Source organism: Dermacentor silvarum, chromosome 8 (genome assembly GCF_013339745.2).
Source record: "Dermacentor silvarum isolate Dsil-2018 chromosome 8, BIME_Dsil_1.4, whole genome shotgun sequence".
NCBI lineage: Eukaryota > Metazoa > Arthropoda > Arachnida > Ixodida > Ixodidae > Dermacentor > Dermacentor silvarum.
Genome location: NC_051161.1, coordinates 79,123,457 through 79,140,483, shown reverse-complemented (window position 1 = coordinate 79,140,483; position 17,027 = coordinate 79,123,457). Strand labels below are relative to the sequence as shown.

Sequence of the window (17,027 nt, the reverse complement as noted above, 5' to 3'; positions counted from 1 at the left end):
TGTCTGTACTGGACCCATTTCATTCGTGCTCGTGGGGTGGTCTGAACGAGAATGAACTTGTCTTATGTCCTTCAAACTGAAAGCTACTTTCCAAACTTGTGGCATGTTGACTCATTGTTGACATAGGACGATTCACTGTTGGTGTAATAACTGTAACGACACACAAGAGTCCTTCATGCGAGATTCACGGTAAAGGCATGCTGGTGTCCTCACGGGGCATTTTTCATATGCAGTGGAACCTTGTTGATCTGATTCTGCGTAACATGTTTTTCGGGATGATACATTTCTTTTTCCGTTTCCCGTCCAATGCCCCCCCCCCCCCCCCCCCTTAGGAGCAATTTATTTTCATGCGGTTGATGCGATCGCGTTTTCACCTGAAATTGGATGATACAACTGCAAACTCGTATTTCTGAAAATCGTAGCTCTCTATTCAACGACCCACGAACAACATGTTAAGGCCTGGCGACACTAACGGAAAAAGGTGCACTGCACACCGGCGGCAGCATAACGTGCGTCACAAAAGCTGCCGCGAAGCAGGTTTTTCGTACTATGGGAGGGATCGGTCCTGGACCGATTTAAATTGCCGCGCTCCCCTGCAGCAAAAGAGCCGCGAGCGAAGCTGACCAATGAAAGCTGCCCCCTTCAGTGATGTATGCGCGGGCACGGCCGTTCTGGAGGCGCGCTAGCTCTTTAAAAAAGGAAGGGAGCGCGCGCCTCCAGACCTGCCGTGGCGTGGGAAACTGGTGTCATGCGGACCCGCCCGACCACTGTTTTCGCACTTGTAGTATCGTCTGCTCGCGTCAGCTTTCGCTCGCGCTTTTGGTTGGCTTTTCAGGCGAGATCTTCATGCAGTCACGTGGCTGAATGAAACGTCTGCCATCATCCGCCAGTCGTATCCCTCATTGTGTCACGCTGCTCTACGGTTTTCCTGTGTTTCGGAATTCTTGGCCTGGTTGTGCCAAGTTCAAAAGAACTTGTTTACGGACTTCGAAAAAAAAAAGTTCAGCGAAAACTGACGAGCTGGTTTATGGTTGCTCAATAAAAGTGTGCTGGCTGCGGTTCGTGTGGTGTTGTGATGCTGCTCCGCATAACAGGTGTGTTATACGGAGCAGTATCACTCGACACCACAGGAAGCTTTGCTAGCGAGTTTGTCACCAAGTAAGCCTGTTTTCTTACATTTTGGGGCTTGCTTTAGATAATACGTTCTATTTTCTGGTTCCCATGAAGATCGTATCAACGAGGTTCTAATGTATACAAGCTGCTTCGATTCTGCACTGCGTTCATTCCTACTTTGCCCGGAATAAAAACACGGAACCACCACATCAACTCACATGACGCAAATCATGGTCCCACGTAGCCAGGAGGTGCAGGTTTTTAGGATTAGCGTTGCGATCGGTATACTATATAGTCTATCAATGACTGTTTCACAGTGTAGATGACCTGCGACATTTTTGCTCAAGAACAAAAATAAGTTAACTTTTGTGTGTCCCACATATTGTTTGCATTAGGACTTTGTGGTGCAGGATACTATAAAGCGGTAGCCATATTGTTTGCCCACACTGCATTACGTAGCGCAGAGCTTATGATTCGTGTTTCTGGTGTTTATGTACTACTGTGAGTTCTCCAGTAAAAGGCGATGGCCTTTGAGATTCGAGGTTAAAGTTCAGACGCTGAGCCGTACACATCAGAGACCTGAAGCTGACTCGGTGATGGCATTGCTTTGTTGTTTCGCTCAGGTGGCATTAATTCTGGACAATTTGTGTGTTTTTGAGCTGTTAACTTGATTAATCACAACATTCATCACGAGGCCAAGAAGAAGTAAGGGTGGTCGGGGGGATCACAGCATTTTGTGATGGCAGGTGGGGTGTTTCTCAAGGCCAGAAAGTTTGGGAACCCCTACACTAGAGCAATATGCATCTACATGGCCTCATTTCACCAATGCAATGCCCCGATTCGCACATCCAGAATCTTGGTGGAGCACTTCACGTTCCTAATAGAATGTTTTAGCACCATGCAATGGGCAATCTGCTGCAGCTGTGATGTGTGCCTGCCATAAATCAGACTGACAGCCCACTTCCTTGGCAGACATTTTTACCATTCTTCTTCATTCCATCCACCTTATATTTTTATTTTTCTCCAGATTGCCTGTGCAAGCTACCCACTGACGACTTACAAGGTGAACGATGCTGGTGTCTGCGTCGTCACTGAAACACCTGGGATGGCCATTGTTTCTGAGGAAACAGTGGAATCCAAGCAGACCCTCCATGCCAAGCTGAAAAAGTTCCTCCAAGACATCGAAGTACAAACCAAGTGAGCTGGTGTACTCTGACAATGTAACGTCCCAGTCAACTTACAACTCTGCTGAACTATGGGTGAAGCTCGCTGCATCAAATTAGGTTTCAATGACATTTTACCTAAAAAAAAAAAAAGATTTTTCGTTCCCACACAATATCCCATATGGGTCGATGCAGAAAACTGCTCATGGCTCCAGACAAGTCCTAGCTGGTATTTAATGAAGTTTTCGCAAACTTTTATGAATGCTTTTGTATCGTAAAGCTAATCTTTCCAATCAAACCACTTGTTGAAAATTGTGAGGAAAATTCTTTGGTATGAATGCCACTATACCAAGGAGCTGTTGCAAATTGATAATTTGGTCGCTGGTCATGGCAGAGCCAAGGCTTTGATGTGCCTGTATTAAGGAGCCACTGGGGCTTCCTTGAGGTTGTGAAATCCTGCCAAATCTAATGCTGGTGCCATGTTATTGCATAAGTCCACAGTTGCAGTCATCATTGCATCATGACTGGAATGCATGACTTGACTTAATGATGGTTACCACTTCATCAAGCATGGTGCATTGCGAAGCACAAGATTGTCAGGAAGTGAGCTGTTGTGTAATGCCCTCATGCCTCGAACATACCCTCACCGATTTCTGCATTGGTCGCAGTGTTTTTACCTACAATCACTCTGTTTGATGGGAGGCACCTTCATACAGTAGAACCTCGGTTAGGCGTCACCCAATTATGCGACATCCCAGGCTTGGGACGGATTAGCATAGTCCCGGCGAACTCCCCATAAAGACAATGCGTAAACAACTTCGATTACACGATGCAAGCTTACGCATGTCCTGGCTCATACAGCGACCGGCGCAATGCCGGGAACCCAATTACAAACTAATGGCACTGGACTCGGATGGACTCAGATGTTCTTCAAGCTGAAAGCCACTTTCCAGACTAAGAGCCTGTTTGTATTATCGGCAGTCATGCATTGGGGGTCTGGAGGGGAAGGGCTGAGAACTAAGAACTTGCCGAGAGGCATCGGGGTACTGAGCTCCATGCAAGAAGAGATGCGTTGGCGTTTTAGGGCTGTCGAGAAGCGAGGACAACTGCTTCCTGTAGGATGTCGCTTCCGAAACCCGACACAACAGTTTGCCTAGCTCATTGTCCACATATGACACGATGTGGCGGTGCACGATCACATGTGATTCACAGTACAAGTGCGCTGATGGTGACATGGTGTGTATCAATCAATCAATCAATCATTATTTACCATGCTCAGGAACAACCATAAAGCCTGAGTGCTGGGGCACGCATACATAAAAAAAGAATAATGGCAGGGGAATATAAGTAATCTGTACAGAGTAGTTTCTATCTTTTCTTAAATATTTCTATTTCTTAAAGAAAAACGCACAATAAGCACATCGACGCGTGCGAGATGCACCGCTGTCTTGCATTTGGGCAATGCAGGCTTTTAGGGTTAGTGTTGCAATCTGTACATCAGAGACTGCTCCACAGCACGACCAACTCGCAACTTTCGTGAGCAAAAAATAAGTCAACTTTTGTGTGTTCGACATGGCCTTGGAGAATCATATTGGTAAGTTCACGCTTTTCATGATCTCGGGAAACTGCCCGACACGTGCGGAAATCACAGATAAGCTTCAGGTAGGCATATGTTATATTTCGAATTATCGATATATCGATATATTTCGCGATTCCCTCTGAGTTCGATATATCCAGGAAGGACTGTACGACGTTTTCGTGCGGTCCCAAGAAAGTCGTATAATCGGGGTTCCACTGTATACAGAGCCGAGCCGGATTCACAGGAATTCTTCTGATTTGTGGTGGCATTGTTTAAGGCAGTCTGAGGATGCATCTTTTGCAGGCTTTAGTGGCATTGCAATTTCAGACCTGCTGTACTGTTGTGTTGTGCGAGGTTTCACGTACCACGTACTGCTGTGCAGAGCCCACATGAAAGAAAAGTTCCTTGCTGACCTGCGGAAAGCACGCGAGAACTACACCGGTGAAGAACTAGCCAAGGTTAGTAGTAAGCCCTTGGTAGAAACAGCTTGCTTACCGTCTGTCGCTCTTTATTTGTTGTTAGAGACGTAGATCTTGTGGAACTGTGTTCCAGTTTGCCCTTTGGTTCAGGTTTACCTCTTTGACTATCTTACCTCCCACTGCATTGAATCACTGGCATATTGCATTGCATTCAGTCTTGGAGGCCAGCCATGTCAGTTACCGTCGTTGCCACAGTCGCTTGGCTGTTAGAAGAGCTTTGACCTTTATCACTCCGTGTTGTACATATATGTGGCCGTGCAGTCTTTTCTGTTCTGGCAAGAATTAAGCACCCGTTTTAAGTCACACTGTTCTAACAGTAACACTGTTCTAACAGTTCTAGCTGTGCTAACAGGAACGTCAGATAAGAAACCCTGAGGGATACATTGAGACACACAATAGGCGCCTTTTAGCTATTTGTTTATGTGTGTAACATTGATTCATGACAGTGTTAAATACTTTACTTCAAGTGGTACTTACAGGGCATTAAAAGGGTCCTGAACCACCCCTTGGGTTTTGTGAAAAAAATGCAGATAGCATACGCTGCTGTGAACATCTCAGCCAAGTTTTGTAGTCGGGCGCGGCGCGTGGAACTCGCAAGCGGAGTGCGAAGTCACCTTTCTCTCAAATGCTCTTTTCAACAGAAGCCTTTTCCTCACTTTTTTAGACACTTGATTTCGTAATTAAGTGTTCAGAAAACACGTCTGCTATTGGCCAATAGCTGACGTCAATCAAGAAGGGTGTTTGGATAAGTGTGCTTCTTATTACTGTTACTGTGCATATTTATTGACGAAGTTTAGTAAACAGGCTGAAGTAAGCGACAACCTGGTTTCGAATTTTGATAATAATTACATACTTCTGGGAGAAGCCGACTATCGTCAGCTCCCACACGGCTGCGCGTGTAGGAATTAAACTTTGGCCACCCTGCTTATTGGTGTTGTAGCCGTTCGCTATCGCTAATTTCGACTAGTTTTGAAAGCTCAACTAGCCTCGAACCAAGCGAAACTTAAGCTCAGACCATACGCACGCTTGCCAGCGGGCTGACTCCTGGCCACTCCTGGTTAGACGTTTTGGCAGACTTATTGAGAGCGTTTCAAAATGTGCAAGTTGGATGTGGCTACTATCTGTCGATCAAGCTGGTGAAGGACAAAGCCGGTCCGCATCACGGTCAGACTGCAGCATATGAGCACTAGCACGCACTCAAGCCCAGTCGTGCACAAAGCGAACACAGCGCATACGCACTACAGTTGCATGTAGGTACGGTCTATTACGCAGCGTAGATACCGTGACCACTGCGGGGTGCTGCCACTAGTCTACTGGCTAAGCGCACTCCAGCTGGCTGAGGACCACTGCGTTTGTCTTACGTTTGGCGCGTCGTAGGCACCAAAATTTGAAGTAGTGGCATCTACGTTAACATCCACAATCATATTTGAATTGCATGCCACGGTGACATTTGGTAGACGGAGTGTTGTGGGCACGCCCCGCTCCGCCGTAGTCATTGCAGTGCAAATCATTGAAGAAGGAGCAGAAGCACCGTGAAGGTCGTGTGTGATTGCCAATAACTCCACTTCTGCTGAACACATTGAAGTACTCTTTGAAGCAAAATATTTCTGAAGTAGCCCACTCTAACTGCAAGTGCATTTTTCCACTTGGATAAAAAGTGGTTCAGGGCCCCTTTAACATGAGGGTGCATATGTAAGTAGGAATCAGTGATTTAGAGAAACTTGTGAAAATTAGTAGGAATGGGCACTGACAGGAATGGCACCCACATAGTTTTAATCAGTGCAATGTGGGGGGGGTAAGGCAGTGCCAGCCTTGGACAGTTCACAGAACAAAATAAGATTTCAGGAACATAAGTGATGCGCGCTAGTGGCAGGATCATGGCAATCAGATGGCCCGCCAGCAGTCACATGACACTGCACCTCTCATGAGATACTTCAATACCTACGAAGGAGCTTTAGCAAAGTAGAATATGCCAGAATTAAGCTAGCATTTGCCCAACATACCCGATTTCAATGCGAGTTCTAGTATTAAGAATTTTATGAAAGGCAATGAAAACAAAATACTGATTTCAGATTGGGAGCCTCTATAAATCTAGCCATCCTTCCATATTTTTTCAGATGTTACGGAATTTCAGGAAACGACTTGACGACCCCAACATCATATCCGGTGACGTTGTACTGAGCATGCTCATATCCTTCAGAGACATTCAGGTTGGTTTCTTGGTCTGTAATTTCCCTCGAGCCTAATAGAATAGTGAATAATATATTTGCAGAACTAGCTTATTTATTAGCATGAACCTCCTAATTAAAGGAAAGCCCTTTCCCATTTAAATTTTAACATGAGAAATTAGTTTTTTCTAACAATGTGAATGAGGCTCATAACGTTGACATTGCATGAGTGTCTTATCTGTGTCTGTGCTCTTTCTGAAAGACGTTCAACAGTGAGTCTTCAAGAATATGTTGTATTATGTTATCACTTTCTAGGCATATCGAACAAATTTTTTGTCTGACTCCTTGCCTTCTTTCTTTTTTTCCGTCGTTTATTCTAGGATTACGACGCAATGGTAAAGCTGATGGATGACCTACAGACAGTGCCAAACATGAAGTTTACATCAACACCAGCCATCCAGCATTCTTATGCATTTGCCTTAAATAGGTACGTGTAAGCAGTTAGGTGATGAAGTTAGGAAATTTGCAGGCACAAGTTGGAATCGGCTAACGCAAGACAGGGGTAATTGAAGACCGCAGGGAGAGGCCTTCGTCCTGCAATGGACATAAATATAGGCTGATGATGATGAAGCAGTTTTCCAGTCTTGTAAGGGAATGCAAGCATTGTTTTTGAAGGTACTTTGGAGGGCGCGACATCCTTACGAAGTGTATCAAGATGTTAAAAATTTGCTTTTATCAAGCTTGTACAGATGGCAGGGCAGACCTGACTTTCGGGCTCGAAATGAATCCTTTTGTTATTTTTGCAATCTGGCATCGGTGGCCCATGAGATGTTTTTTAAATAATTGTGTCGTGGTTTTTGAATTTGGCTCCATATGAACACCCCTGAGGTTGCTTTTTAACTGTGGTTTCTTCTTATTTTTCATTAATCATTGCCAAAAGTTACATTACAAACGCGAAACATTGTTCAACCCTATGGCCATCACAACTAGCATCGATTATATGGAACAAAAGGCAGTTTTTTCTTTAGCAGCTATAAAACCATATGGCGGACAGCAATTTTTCGTGAAAACACATGAAGAAAAACAAAGAAAAGAAAAAATATGAATACAGTTAAACCTGCTTCTAACGAACCTCCATATAATGAATTCCTGGATATAACGAAGTTTTTCTATTCCCCGCCGTTACTCCAAAGAAGCACAGAAGCCGTTACTCCAAAGAAGCACATGTATTTGAGACCTCTACGTAATGAAGTGGCAGCGGGAAACCCCCTCGAAATAACGAATTTTCCTCGCCGACAACCTAGAGATTTCGCCCCAAAGTTTGTCATTTTTGCACGAGCAGCAACCGGAAGCACCTTCTTCGCCGCAACGGAATGCGAAGCGAGCGCACGTGTGCATGCATGCGAGCGTGTGCGAGGCGGGCCTGCATCCCTCGACCCGGCGATCTTGTCGCCGTGGGCGTGACCTTTCCCCCTCCCTTCATTCAAACCTGATCCTGCCGCTTGCTGCAGCTGGCCTAGCCCGCCAAGCCGGCACTCTCCTTTTCCAGTTGATGTTACCGACGCGCTTGCAGACGCTGTGACACATCACACTCGATGAGCGCGGACACGTGCTGTCAAACGCTGGCGCCGTGTGGAAGCGCTGCTGCAAAAGCGACCAAAGTGACCTTCGTGCTGTTGTCTATCGCTTCAACGCAAACTGAGTGCCGAGAACACGCAGCACGCACAAAGCTACGAGCCGCCGACGCACCCGCACTGCCTAGACTCTGCCCCAATGCAGCTCGCTTTCAAGATACACGGGCGCCGCCGTGCAATACGCAGTTGATGCCAGAGTACAGTACAACGCCGCCCGCTATCCCTCCCCCCTCGCTCCCTTGCCGGTGCCTAGAGCGCAAAGGAAGAACGCGCGCTTCCTCCCTGCTTTTCTTTCTTGCACACGCGAGATTTAGACGCGGTTGTCGGCTCCCCTCACACGTTTTCACTCGCACATACAGCATACGGCGTGCGGCGACTGCGTTATCGCCCTTGTACTTTATACGGAACATCTATGAGCCAAAACCAATTTTAGGGCCACGTGTCATAGACACCATCTTTAGATAGCAAATACGGATCTCAAGGGCCATACTTTTGCAGGCGGAAACCGAAAATACGTCATAGTTGTCGCCCTCGGCACTTTGGGCGGCCAATGCCATCGTCAAGCCACCAAGCCAAGCGTCATGAAAAGTCAAAATGGCCGCGCAGGCTGGCTCGGGGTGGCAGTTCGCAACGTATGATGCGGGAATGGTCCCACAGTTGCGATGCAACAGCGGTGTTACCAATGCATTGGGTTCTATGGAAGCTGTGCTGGGACCGGCCGAAAACGACGTAACAGTCGGGAAAACGCAGCAACCGGGAACGTAACAGCGGGGTTCTACTGTAACACTATACGACGCTACGACGCCATCGTGACACTCACTCTTCGTTTCCGATGCCTCGCGCTTGTGCGAAACAACACACGTCCACACATCCAGTACCTGGTGTGACATTCCAAGGATGAGTGCTTCGACGAAAATGGAAAACGAGTGCGCGTTAGAATCGAGGGCACGTTAGAATCAAGTAAATACGGTAAGTGTTTCTTTTTCGAATTTTCGTGCCGAACCTGCGTATAACAATATCCTCTTTATAAGAAGTTTTTCGGGAATGTGTCAATTTCGTTATATCTAGGTTTAACTGTACTATACAGCGAAAGTATTGTACACAATAGTAGGTTTTTCAGATATTGAATCTCAACAGTTCTTTAGTGGCGGTAAAAAATTGTTATATTATATTAGCCGTAAAGTTGTGTTCTTCACCTTGCACACCCTGTATGAGGGGTGTCAGCTAACAAAGGTGGGAGGACAAGTGCTTTGAAACTTTCAGTACCAGAGCTTTATTCGCTGGCCACAAGCCATCCTCCTCTTCAATAAATATACATAGTTATCAATTTCGTTGATTCATTTCTAGAATCAGGCCATCGATTCATTTCTAGAATCAGGCCATCTGTCGTGATTGTCTGCCTTCTTTCAGGCGCAACTTGCCGGGCGACCGTGAGCGTGCCCTGGAGGTGATGACGTCTGCCCTGCAGAAGAAAGAGAACCAGGTGCCCGACATCCTGTGCCTCTGCGGCCGCATCTACAAGGACAAGTTTGTCGAGTCGGACTACACGGACCAGGAGAGCTTGAAAAACGCCATCCACTGGTGGGTCGGCCTTCCATGCTTCAGTGTCGACGTTGAGGTGTCACAGTTCTGGTGTTGGGCTAGTTTCACGTTAGCTGGGCTATCGCTTTTTTGATGCTTGGCTGTTTTGATCGTTGAGTTTCCTACTAAAACCAATAGAGGGAAATCTGCCGCGGTGGTTGTTTATCTCATCTAGCATGGGAATGATGGTTAGTAAAGCATAGACCGCTTATAACGTAAGTCACCGGAGTCGCGAATTTCCACTCTGTAAGTAGTACCACACTATAACCCAAACATTTTTTAAAGGCTGTTGCACTTTCGAAACATGTAGACCAAGCAGCCACATGTGTCCGGGAATCTAAGCATACGACTAGGATGTGTCCTCACTTTTGTTGGCGAGGTGGTTCCTCCACATTCTAAGTGCCGTACAGCCACTGCGAAGCATTTCGTTGACTCTGCACCAAAACGCAACTTTGGCCACCGACTTCCGACAAGACGGTGCTCATTAGGCCTAGCTGACAGGGGTGTTGGGCTCACCCTTGATCTATGTTCGTACCCGTAGAAAAATACAGTCAAACCTCATTATAACGAATTTCGGTTTAATGAAATGCACGATGTAACAAACTGTTCTAATTTTGCAATCTTAGTCCGTTTGAAAACCATCAATATTTTTTCACGATTTAACGAAGTAATTTCATGACAGTTTCGATTTAATTCAGTTTTCGGTCATTTCAAGCATGTACTTGCAGCCTGAATGGCTGATAAATCTAGCAAAAAAACTGCAGTGTAGACCACTTATAAGGTAAGTCGCCGGAGTCGCGAATATTCCAACTATAACCAAAGCAACAATTTTCAAGGCCCGCACATATGCAAAACATGTGCACCGAGCTGCCACGCGTATGCGACAGTCGAGGAATGCGGCTAGAACGTTTGCATTCAAGTTACAGTCGAATCTCGTTAATTTGAACCAAATCACGCGGCGGCGCCTCCGACCGGCATTGCTCCGGCACCATCATAGAGTAAAAGCTTAGGAGAGACCCCTCAATTTCGCGCGCGAACAAAACAAAAAAAAAGAAAGAAAGAAAATACGCGGCGGAAATTTCACCCTCTTAAATGGCAAGGTTGCCGATTCTGCATTGCGTCGGAACATGCATGTACGGGCCAACGTCTCAGCCACGCTACCGTAGCCACGTGTAGAAAATGGCAGTGAACCCTTCTTTCTCCTTTATGCTTCCTCTACTTTCTAGTCACAGTGTTGGCCTTGCACGCTGCGGCTACGGCGCAGAGGGAAGCAGCGGTGCTGTTATGGTAGCGCTGTCGCAGGCCGGACAACGAAACTGCCCATGCCGGCAAATGCCCGCTTCCTGATAACGGCAGAAACCGAAACTTCGGGGAGCTGGAGCCGGGCGGGCTGGAGCGCCACGCCTGCACGGCAGCGGGCGCGCACAGGTGACAGTCGAAAGTGAGGGAGCTACAAGGGAGGGCGAGGGGAGCCACCGAAGCGGCGGAGTTGCCGAGGCGAAATCCGCTTCCCTGCCGCCCTCCTCCCTCACATTCCACGGTCTCCGCGTGCGCCCTTCGCCGTGCCGTGCCGACGCCGCCCGCTGCCTGAAGTTTCGTTTACTGCCGTTATCGTGAAGCGAGCGTTGGCCGGCGTTGGCAGTTTCCTGGCCCTCGCTCGCTATGCATACCGTGATATTTCACGACTCGCACTCAAGATTCTGGTTTCAGCCTCACTGGCTGTTCGTTCGCACCACGTGGCCTTCTCCACTTCTTCTCTCTTTCTTTCTCGAGCACTCCCCAAGGAGTGCTCGAATTCATGTTTGAGGGAAGCGTTCGCCGTCTCCGCTGACCTCCGTACTCCCAGGCAGCCGCACTGTAACCGGTATTTCGTTTCCCGCAACTGCACTATAAGCGATACGTGTATACATGGAGTGCTATGGGAAAATTAATGCGAGTCTGAAAAGACCGCACTATATCCGGTCCTGCACTATAAGCGGTTACACTATAAGTGGTCTGTACTGTATAAAAATGTCAGCTGAGGCAAAAGTAATTTGCAAGCTTCCTTCCGGCATGAAAACTCTAAGTGGCAAAATCTCGAAGTGCACGTGCCGGGGTGTGGTATGCAGTAAACAAGTTGCAGAGGCCGCGAGGTGTGGCTGCTCGGAGCGACAATTCACAACTCTACGCTTTGAGTTATGTGCAAAGTTTTCTAAATTTGTGCTATTATATATCTAAACTTCTTCGATGGGTAGCTGAACTGCTTAGATGGGTTGCTGCACGCTACCTATTTTAGCCGGGGTTTCAGCACAATGATGGCACGTCTGTTGTACATTGCTGAGCATATAAAGCTAAAAGTGCAGTCATAATGTGTTCTTATATATCTGTAGCATAAAGCGGAGAAAAAAAGGTACCTTGCTGATTATGCAATCACTTGACTGCATTACTAAACATATGGAACCACAAAGATTGGTTGCTATTGATAGCTATGCCTGAGCAGTGTGACGTAACACACACAAAAGAGAGACAAAGGAAATGGACAATACACACACTGTACTCGCAACAAAAGTTTTATTGAAGGGAAATGGTTATATATATATATATATATATATATATATATATATGTGTGTGTGTCCAGAATCAGCAGTACATAAGAGGAAAAATAAATTGCAAAGATATATTGACAAAGCTAAGCAATAACAAAACAATGACTGAGGATTTTTTGCTGTAAAGGTTATCTTGTTTGAGGTATTGCGCTCCTGGTGCAAGTAATGTAAAACAGATGTACAAGTGTTTACTCAGGTAGTCGAACCTCGTTATAACGAACATGTATATAGCGAAATATAGGATAAAACGAAGTAAAAGCATAGTTTGGTTGGTCCATGCTTTGTTTCAATTGGAGTTTGAATTGTACACTTAAACCTGGATACACATAACGAAATTCACAAATACCCGAAAAACTTCGTTATAAAGAGGATTTCGTTATATGCAGGTTCGGAACGAAAATTCTAAAAAGGAACGCTTTACTGTATTTACTTGATTCTAATGCGCCCTCGATTGTAACGCACACCCGTTTTCCGTGACCAAAAGAGAGGGAAAAAAATCCTTTACATTACCGCGCACCTCATGCTTTCATACAGAAATACAACTATCGCTCAAGATTTACTCCCAATACACTAAAGTTGCGATGAACAAAAATTTAGTCCCAGTTTCGCCCGAAAGGTGAAGCATCGATTGCGACAGCAAATTAGCAGATAGCTATACGAAATAAACATAGTAGTAGTTTTATCGGCCGTATAAACTTGTAAACATTCGCTGTTTAACTAAATAGGTAGACTGGAAAAGGAGAGTGCCGGCTTGGCGGGCTAGGCCATCTGCAGCAAGCGGCGGGGTCAGGTTTGAATCAGGAAGTCGCTGTGAATTCGAGCACGCCAAGCGCGCCGCCGCTGCTTCGCATTCCGTCGCGGCGGAGAAGGTGCTTCCGGTTGCTGCTCGCGCAAAAATGACAAAATTTGGGGCGAAATCTCCAGGTTGTCGGCCGGGAAAATTCGTTATTTCGAGGGGGTCTCCCGCTGCCGCTTCATTACGTAGAGGTCTCAAATGCATGTGCTTCTATGGTGTAACGGCGGGGAATAGAAAAACTTCGTTATATCCAGGAATTCGTTATATGGAGGTTCGTTATAAGGAGGTTTAACTGTATAACGAAACGAAAAATTCGAAATTTGAAACCGGATCGGTTATAGCAAAGTAGTTTCTGTGTTCGTGTGGCTCGAAATGTGTCAACGAGTGAAAAGCTTTAAGAAACTTAATATTTTGATCGTTTGAATCACTGACAGCAGAAGAAAGTTTGAATCACCCGCCCTTGTTGCACACCCCACCACCTAGGGGCAGCGAAATTAGCTAGCGTCGGATGACCAGCACGCGGTCAAACTCTCGCGACCACCACCTCTCCGCGCAATCTACACTTCGTCTTTCCATCTTGCAAAATGGCAGTGCAGAAGTGTACAGCTGTTTCGCTCGACACGAGGGTCAAGGTTTTAAGGGTGGTGGACATGGGCGCAAGAAAAAGGACGTTGCCGTGGACTTCGATCTTGCACCAAGCACTCTCTCAAGAATCCTGAACGTAAGGAAGAAGCTAGAAGAGATTCGTGCCAATGGCACTGTGAAAAAGGACTGCAAGCGTGTTAGGCCTTGCCACCACCAGGATGTTGAAGATGCCTCGTTTCGGTGGTTTAAAGACTTAAGAGAATGCAACCTGCCTATGTCTGGTGCGCTTCTCCAAATGAAAGTGAAGAGTTTGGCTTGCGTCTTGAGCAACAGTGACTTTTGTGCAAGCAGAGTCTGGCTCCAGCAGTTAAAAAACTGCCATGAGATTGTTTGTCTTGTCGAATACCCTCAAGTGGCACCAAACAAAGATTACATTGTTTTTTAGATAAATTGATTTGTGCATGCGGCCAGCCATCATCGCTGTTGGTTTGATTATTTTAGCTCTCCAGCACAGGATGGAAGGTGAGGTCACACGTTTATACCAAGCTTTAAATTCTGAAATTGTACGTTTTTGCAACTTTGTGTTGTCTATCTTTAAGCGCCCTTTCATTAAGTTTGTGTGTGGACTTGTTCGTGGGAGTTTATATGCATGCCTTTATACCGCATATTGGATATAATGAACAAATTTTTGCTTAAAGTCTGCCTTCCTTATAATGAAGTTCGACTGTATTTGAACGCATCATTTTGTAGTGGGGGTGTTTTCTCCACACCAAATGTGACTGAAATGCTGGTTCTTTGTGTGTATTTTCATGCAATGGAACATTCTAGCACCTGATGTCTGCAGGATGAGGGTGCATGTTCCAAGAAGTGTTTTGATGTATAGGGTTTGCTGCCATATATAACTTGTTGTTCAGCTCGGGCTTGATGTCTTATGTTTTTTTATGCCCATGTGAAATCATAGTATTTCTTGTTTCCACAAATGTTTAAGTTGTTTAACATTAAGAAATGCCCATGTTGTGACAATTTGACAAGCCTAAAAAAAACTTTAAGCTCATCAGAATTTACCTAGAGCCTTTGTCATGGCTTCTTTAGCCCAGTTTTCACTTCAGAGTATTAAGCCCCGCTAAAATATTTTGTTTTTGTGAATGTTGCTATAGTCAAATGGTGTTCTGTTTTCATGCATAGTACTGACTGCACTCTATTCTTCTGTTTCTAAACTGCCTCCTCAGTTGCTCTTCTAATTACAGTAAATAATTAATGGCGCACTTTTTCCAATGGGCTTACCATGTTTAACTGATTCATTGCAGGTACCGCAAGGGATTCGAGGTCCAACCTAATGAGTACGCCGGTGTGAACCTGGCCACGCTGCTAGTGATCGACGGGCATGAGCTGTCTAAATCGACTGAGCTGCAGCAGATCAGCCTGCGCCTCAACAACCTCATAGGGCTGAAGGGCTCACTGGACAACCTGGAGGACTATTGGGATGTGGCCACCTTCTTTGAGATCAGCGTCCTGGCCGAGAACTACACCAAAGCCATCCAGGCTGCCGAGTGCATGTTCAAGCTGAAGCCACCCGACTGGTGCGTCACACCATCTAAAGCATGTCTGTTGTTTAGAAGGGTGCAGCTGGTAATAAGCTTGCGCGAACAACATGAATTTATTGTCAACATGAATAATAATGTAGAATAAATTCAAAGCGAATAATTTGAGTAGTTGTGGAATTCGCATTAAGCCTCGATGCAATAGCCAGAAGTTGACAGATCTAACAAAAAGTAGACCAAAAGGTTCCTTTACTTGCAAAGATATGAATGATTTCATCGCAAAGAGCAATTTTTTTTCAATGTTCAATGTGCTGTTATGCAGATATTTTCATGAAAAAGTGGTAAAATTTTTTACAATGTCAATAGTACATAAATTAATTTACAGACTTTTGCTCACTATTGTGGTTTAGTCTACTTCAAAATTTGTGATGGTCAAGGCTGTAGAGTCAATCTGCATTCGCCTGTCGTGCATCTTTGTGCAAATAGGGTATCTCAGAATAATCAAGCAGGTCCTAAAGATGTCAGCAACTGTAAACAAACTCGTCTTGGTTATAAGTATGGTTCGGCATTTTCTAATTAAGCTGAGAAAATCGGAAAAACATTCACTGGCAAAAAAAAATTTACGATTGGGATTTATTTGAAAAACTCTGAATTTCAGGGTCCTCCATTGTGATCACATGACCGTGTTGTGGCTATATTCGCAGAAAAAAATGTGGGAAAAGGTGCAGGCTTTCGTTGTGGCAACAATCTCCTTGCATAACCTGCTCATCAAGCTTAGATTATGAGTGAAAAATTCAAACAAACTGCTCTTGATAATTAAGGAACTAGAACCTGAGCACACTCTTTTGGATGATATGTACCATCACCTTGCCGAGCGCATGCAGGTGCTGCCAAGTCGATAAAATGACTTACCTGCGACAACCTTTACGTGGGTGTCGACTGCATGCTTGACATAAGTAGATGAGGAAGAGGAGCTCTGTGAAGTCATTACCAGCTTCTGAGAATACTGCACTGCTGTAACAGAAAATTGCAGCTGTGCCGTGCCTTGCAGTAAAACATTCTTCACGACTTGCAGTAACCAGCGAGTCATTGCAGTACCACGCTCAGATTGTGAGCCAAAACATGAAGGTGGAACTACCAGCAGTGTTTGACACATATGGGCTGTTGTTTCCTGCTGTTTTACAACTGAAGCAGGACGCTAGCTTGCTGGCAAGGTAGTAAAGTATTTTTGTTAAGAGTATGCTCTTGAAGAAATCATTTGAGCCTTGAGTTTTCTGGAGGATGCAGGCCTGAGACAGGTCTGTTCTTTCACATATTGCACTGGATATACTGGCTTTTTCTGTATCTGTTGCGAACATTGAAAGGAAATTCTCAATGGTTTATTCTGTAAATTGAAAGGAGCGTGCCATAATGACTTGATTCCAACTTTAGTAAATATGCATGTATATATTCAGTAAATTGTGGTGGCATTAAACCCTTCTGCTATTGTAAACGTAGATTGTAAGTAAGAAATGTTCCTGCGGCTATATTGCATTTATTTTTTTGTGACAGAGGCTGCTTTTTGTGTGCTTGCAAAGCTAAAAGGTGAACGTTGCTAAAAAAGTTGAAGACTGAATTTCATTGTCGTAAAAGAATGATTAATCAACCCGCAAAAGGTAAACTCTCCTGCAATGTTGCCTCAAAATAAACTCCAGAAATGCAGAACCCTGGCTATAAGCCATGCCAATGGCAATACAACTCGGGGCGCGATCTTGTACGCGTTCCAAAATGGAACGGAGGCGGTCCGTTCCATTGAGCCACACA

At 45.4% G+C, this 17,027-nt stretch overlaps 1 protein-coding gene across 11 annotated transcripts in view; it reads left to right on the top strand.

The window, feature by feature from the left end:
• Positions 1 to 17,027, top strand: part of LOC119461475 (mitogen-activated protein kinase kinase kinase 15-like) — a 110,421-nt gene that overhangs the window by 16,041 nt on the left and 77,353 nt on the right. For all 11 annotated transcript variants that reach the window (XM_049673070.1, XM_049673069.1, XM_037722802.2 and 8 more), the window contains 6 exons: positions 2,141 to 2,310; positions 4,238 to 4,313; positions 6,452 to 6,544; positions 6,883 to 6,989; positions 9,547 to 9,717; positions 14,991 to 15,263. In XM_049673070.1, coding sequence (XP_049529027.1) covers positions 2,141 to 2,310; positions 4,238 to 4,313; positions 6,452 to 6,544; positions 6,883 to 6,989; positions 9,547 to 9,717; positions 14,991 to 15,263 — 890 coding nt within the window. The remainder of the gene's footprint in view (positions 1 to 2,140; positions 2,311 to 4,237; positions 4,314 to 6,451; positions 6,545 to 6,882; positions 6,990 to 9,546; positions 9,718 to 14,990; positions 15,264 to 17,027) is intronic.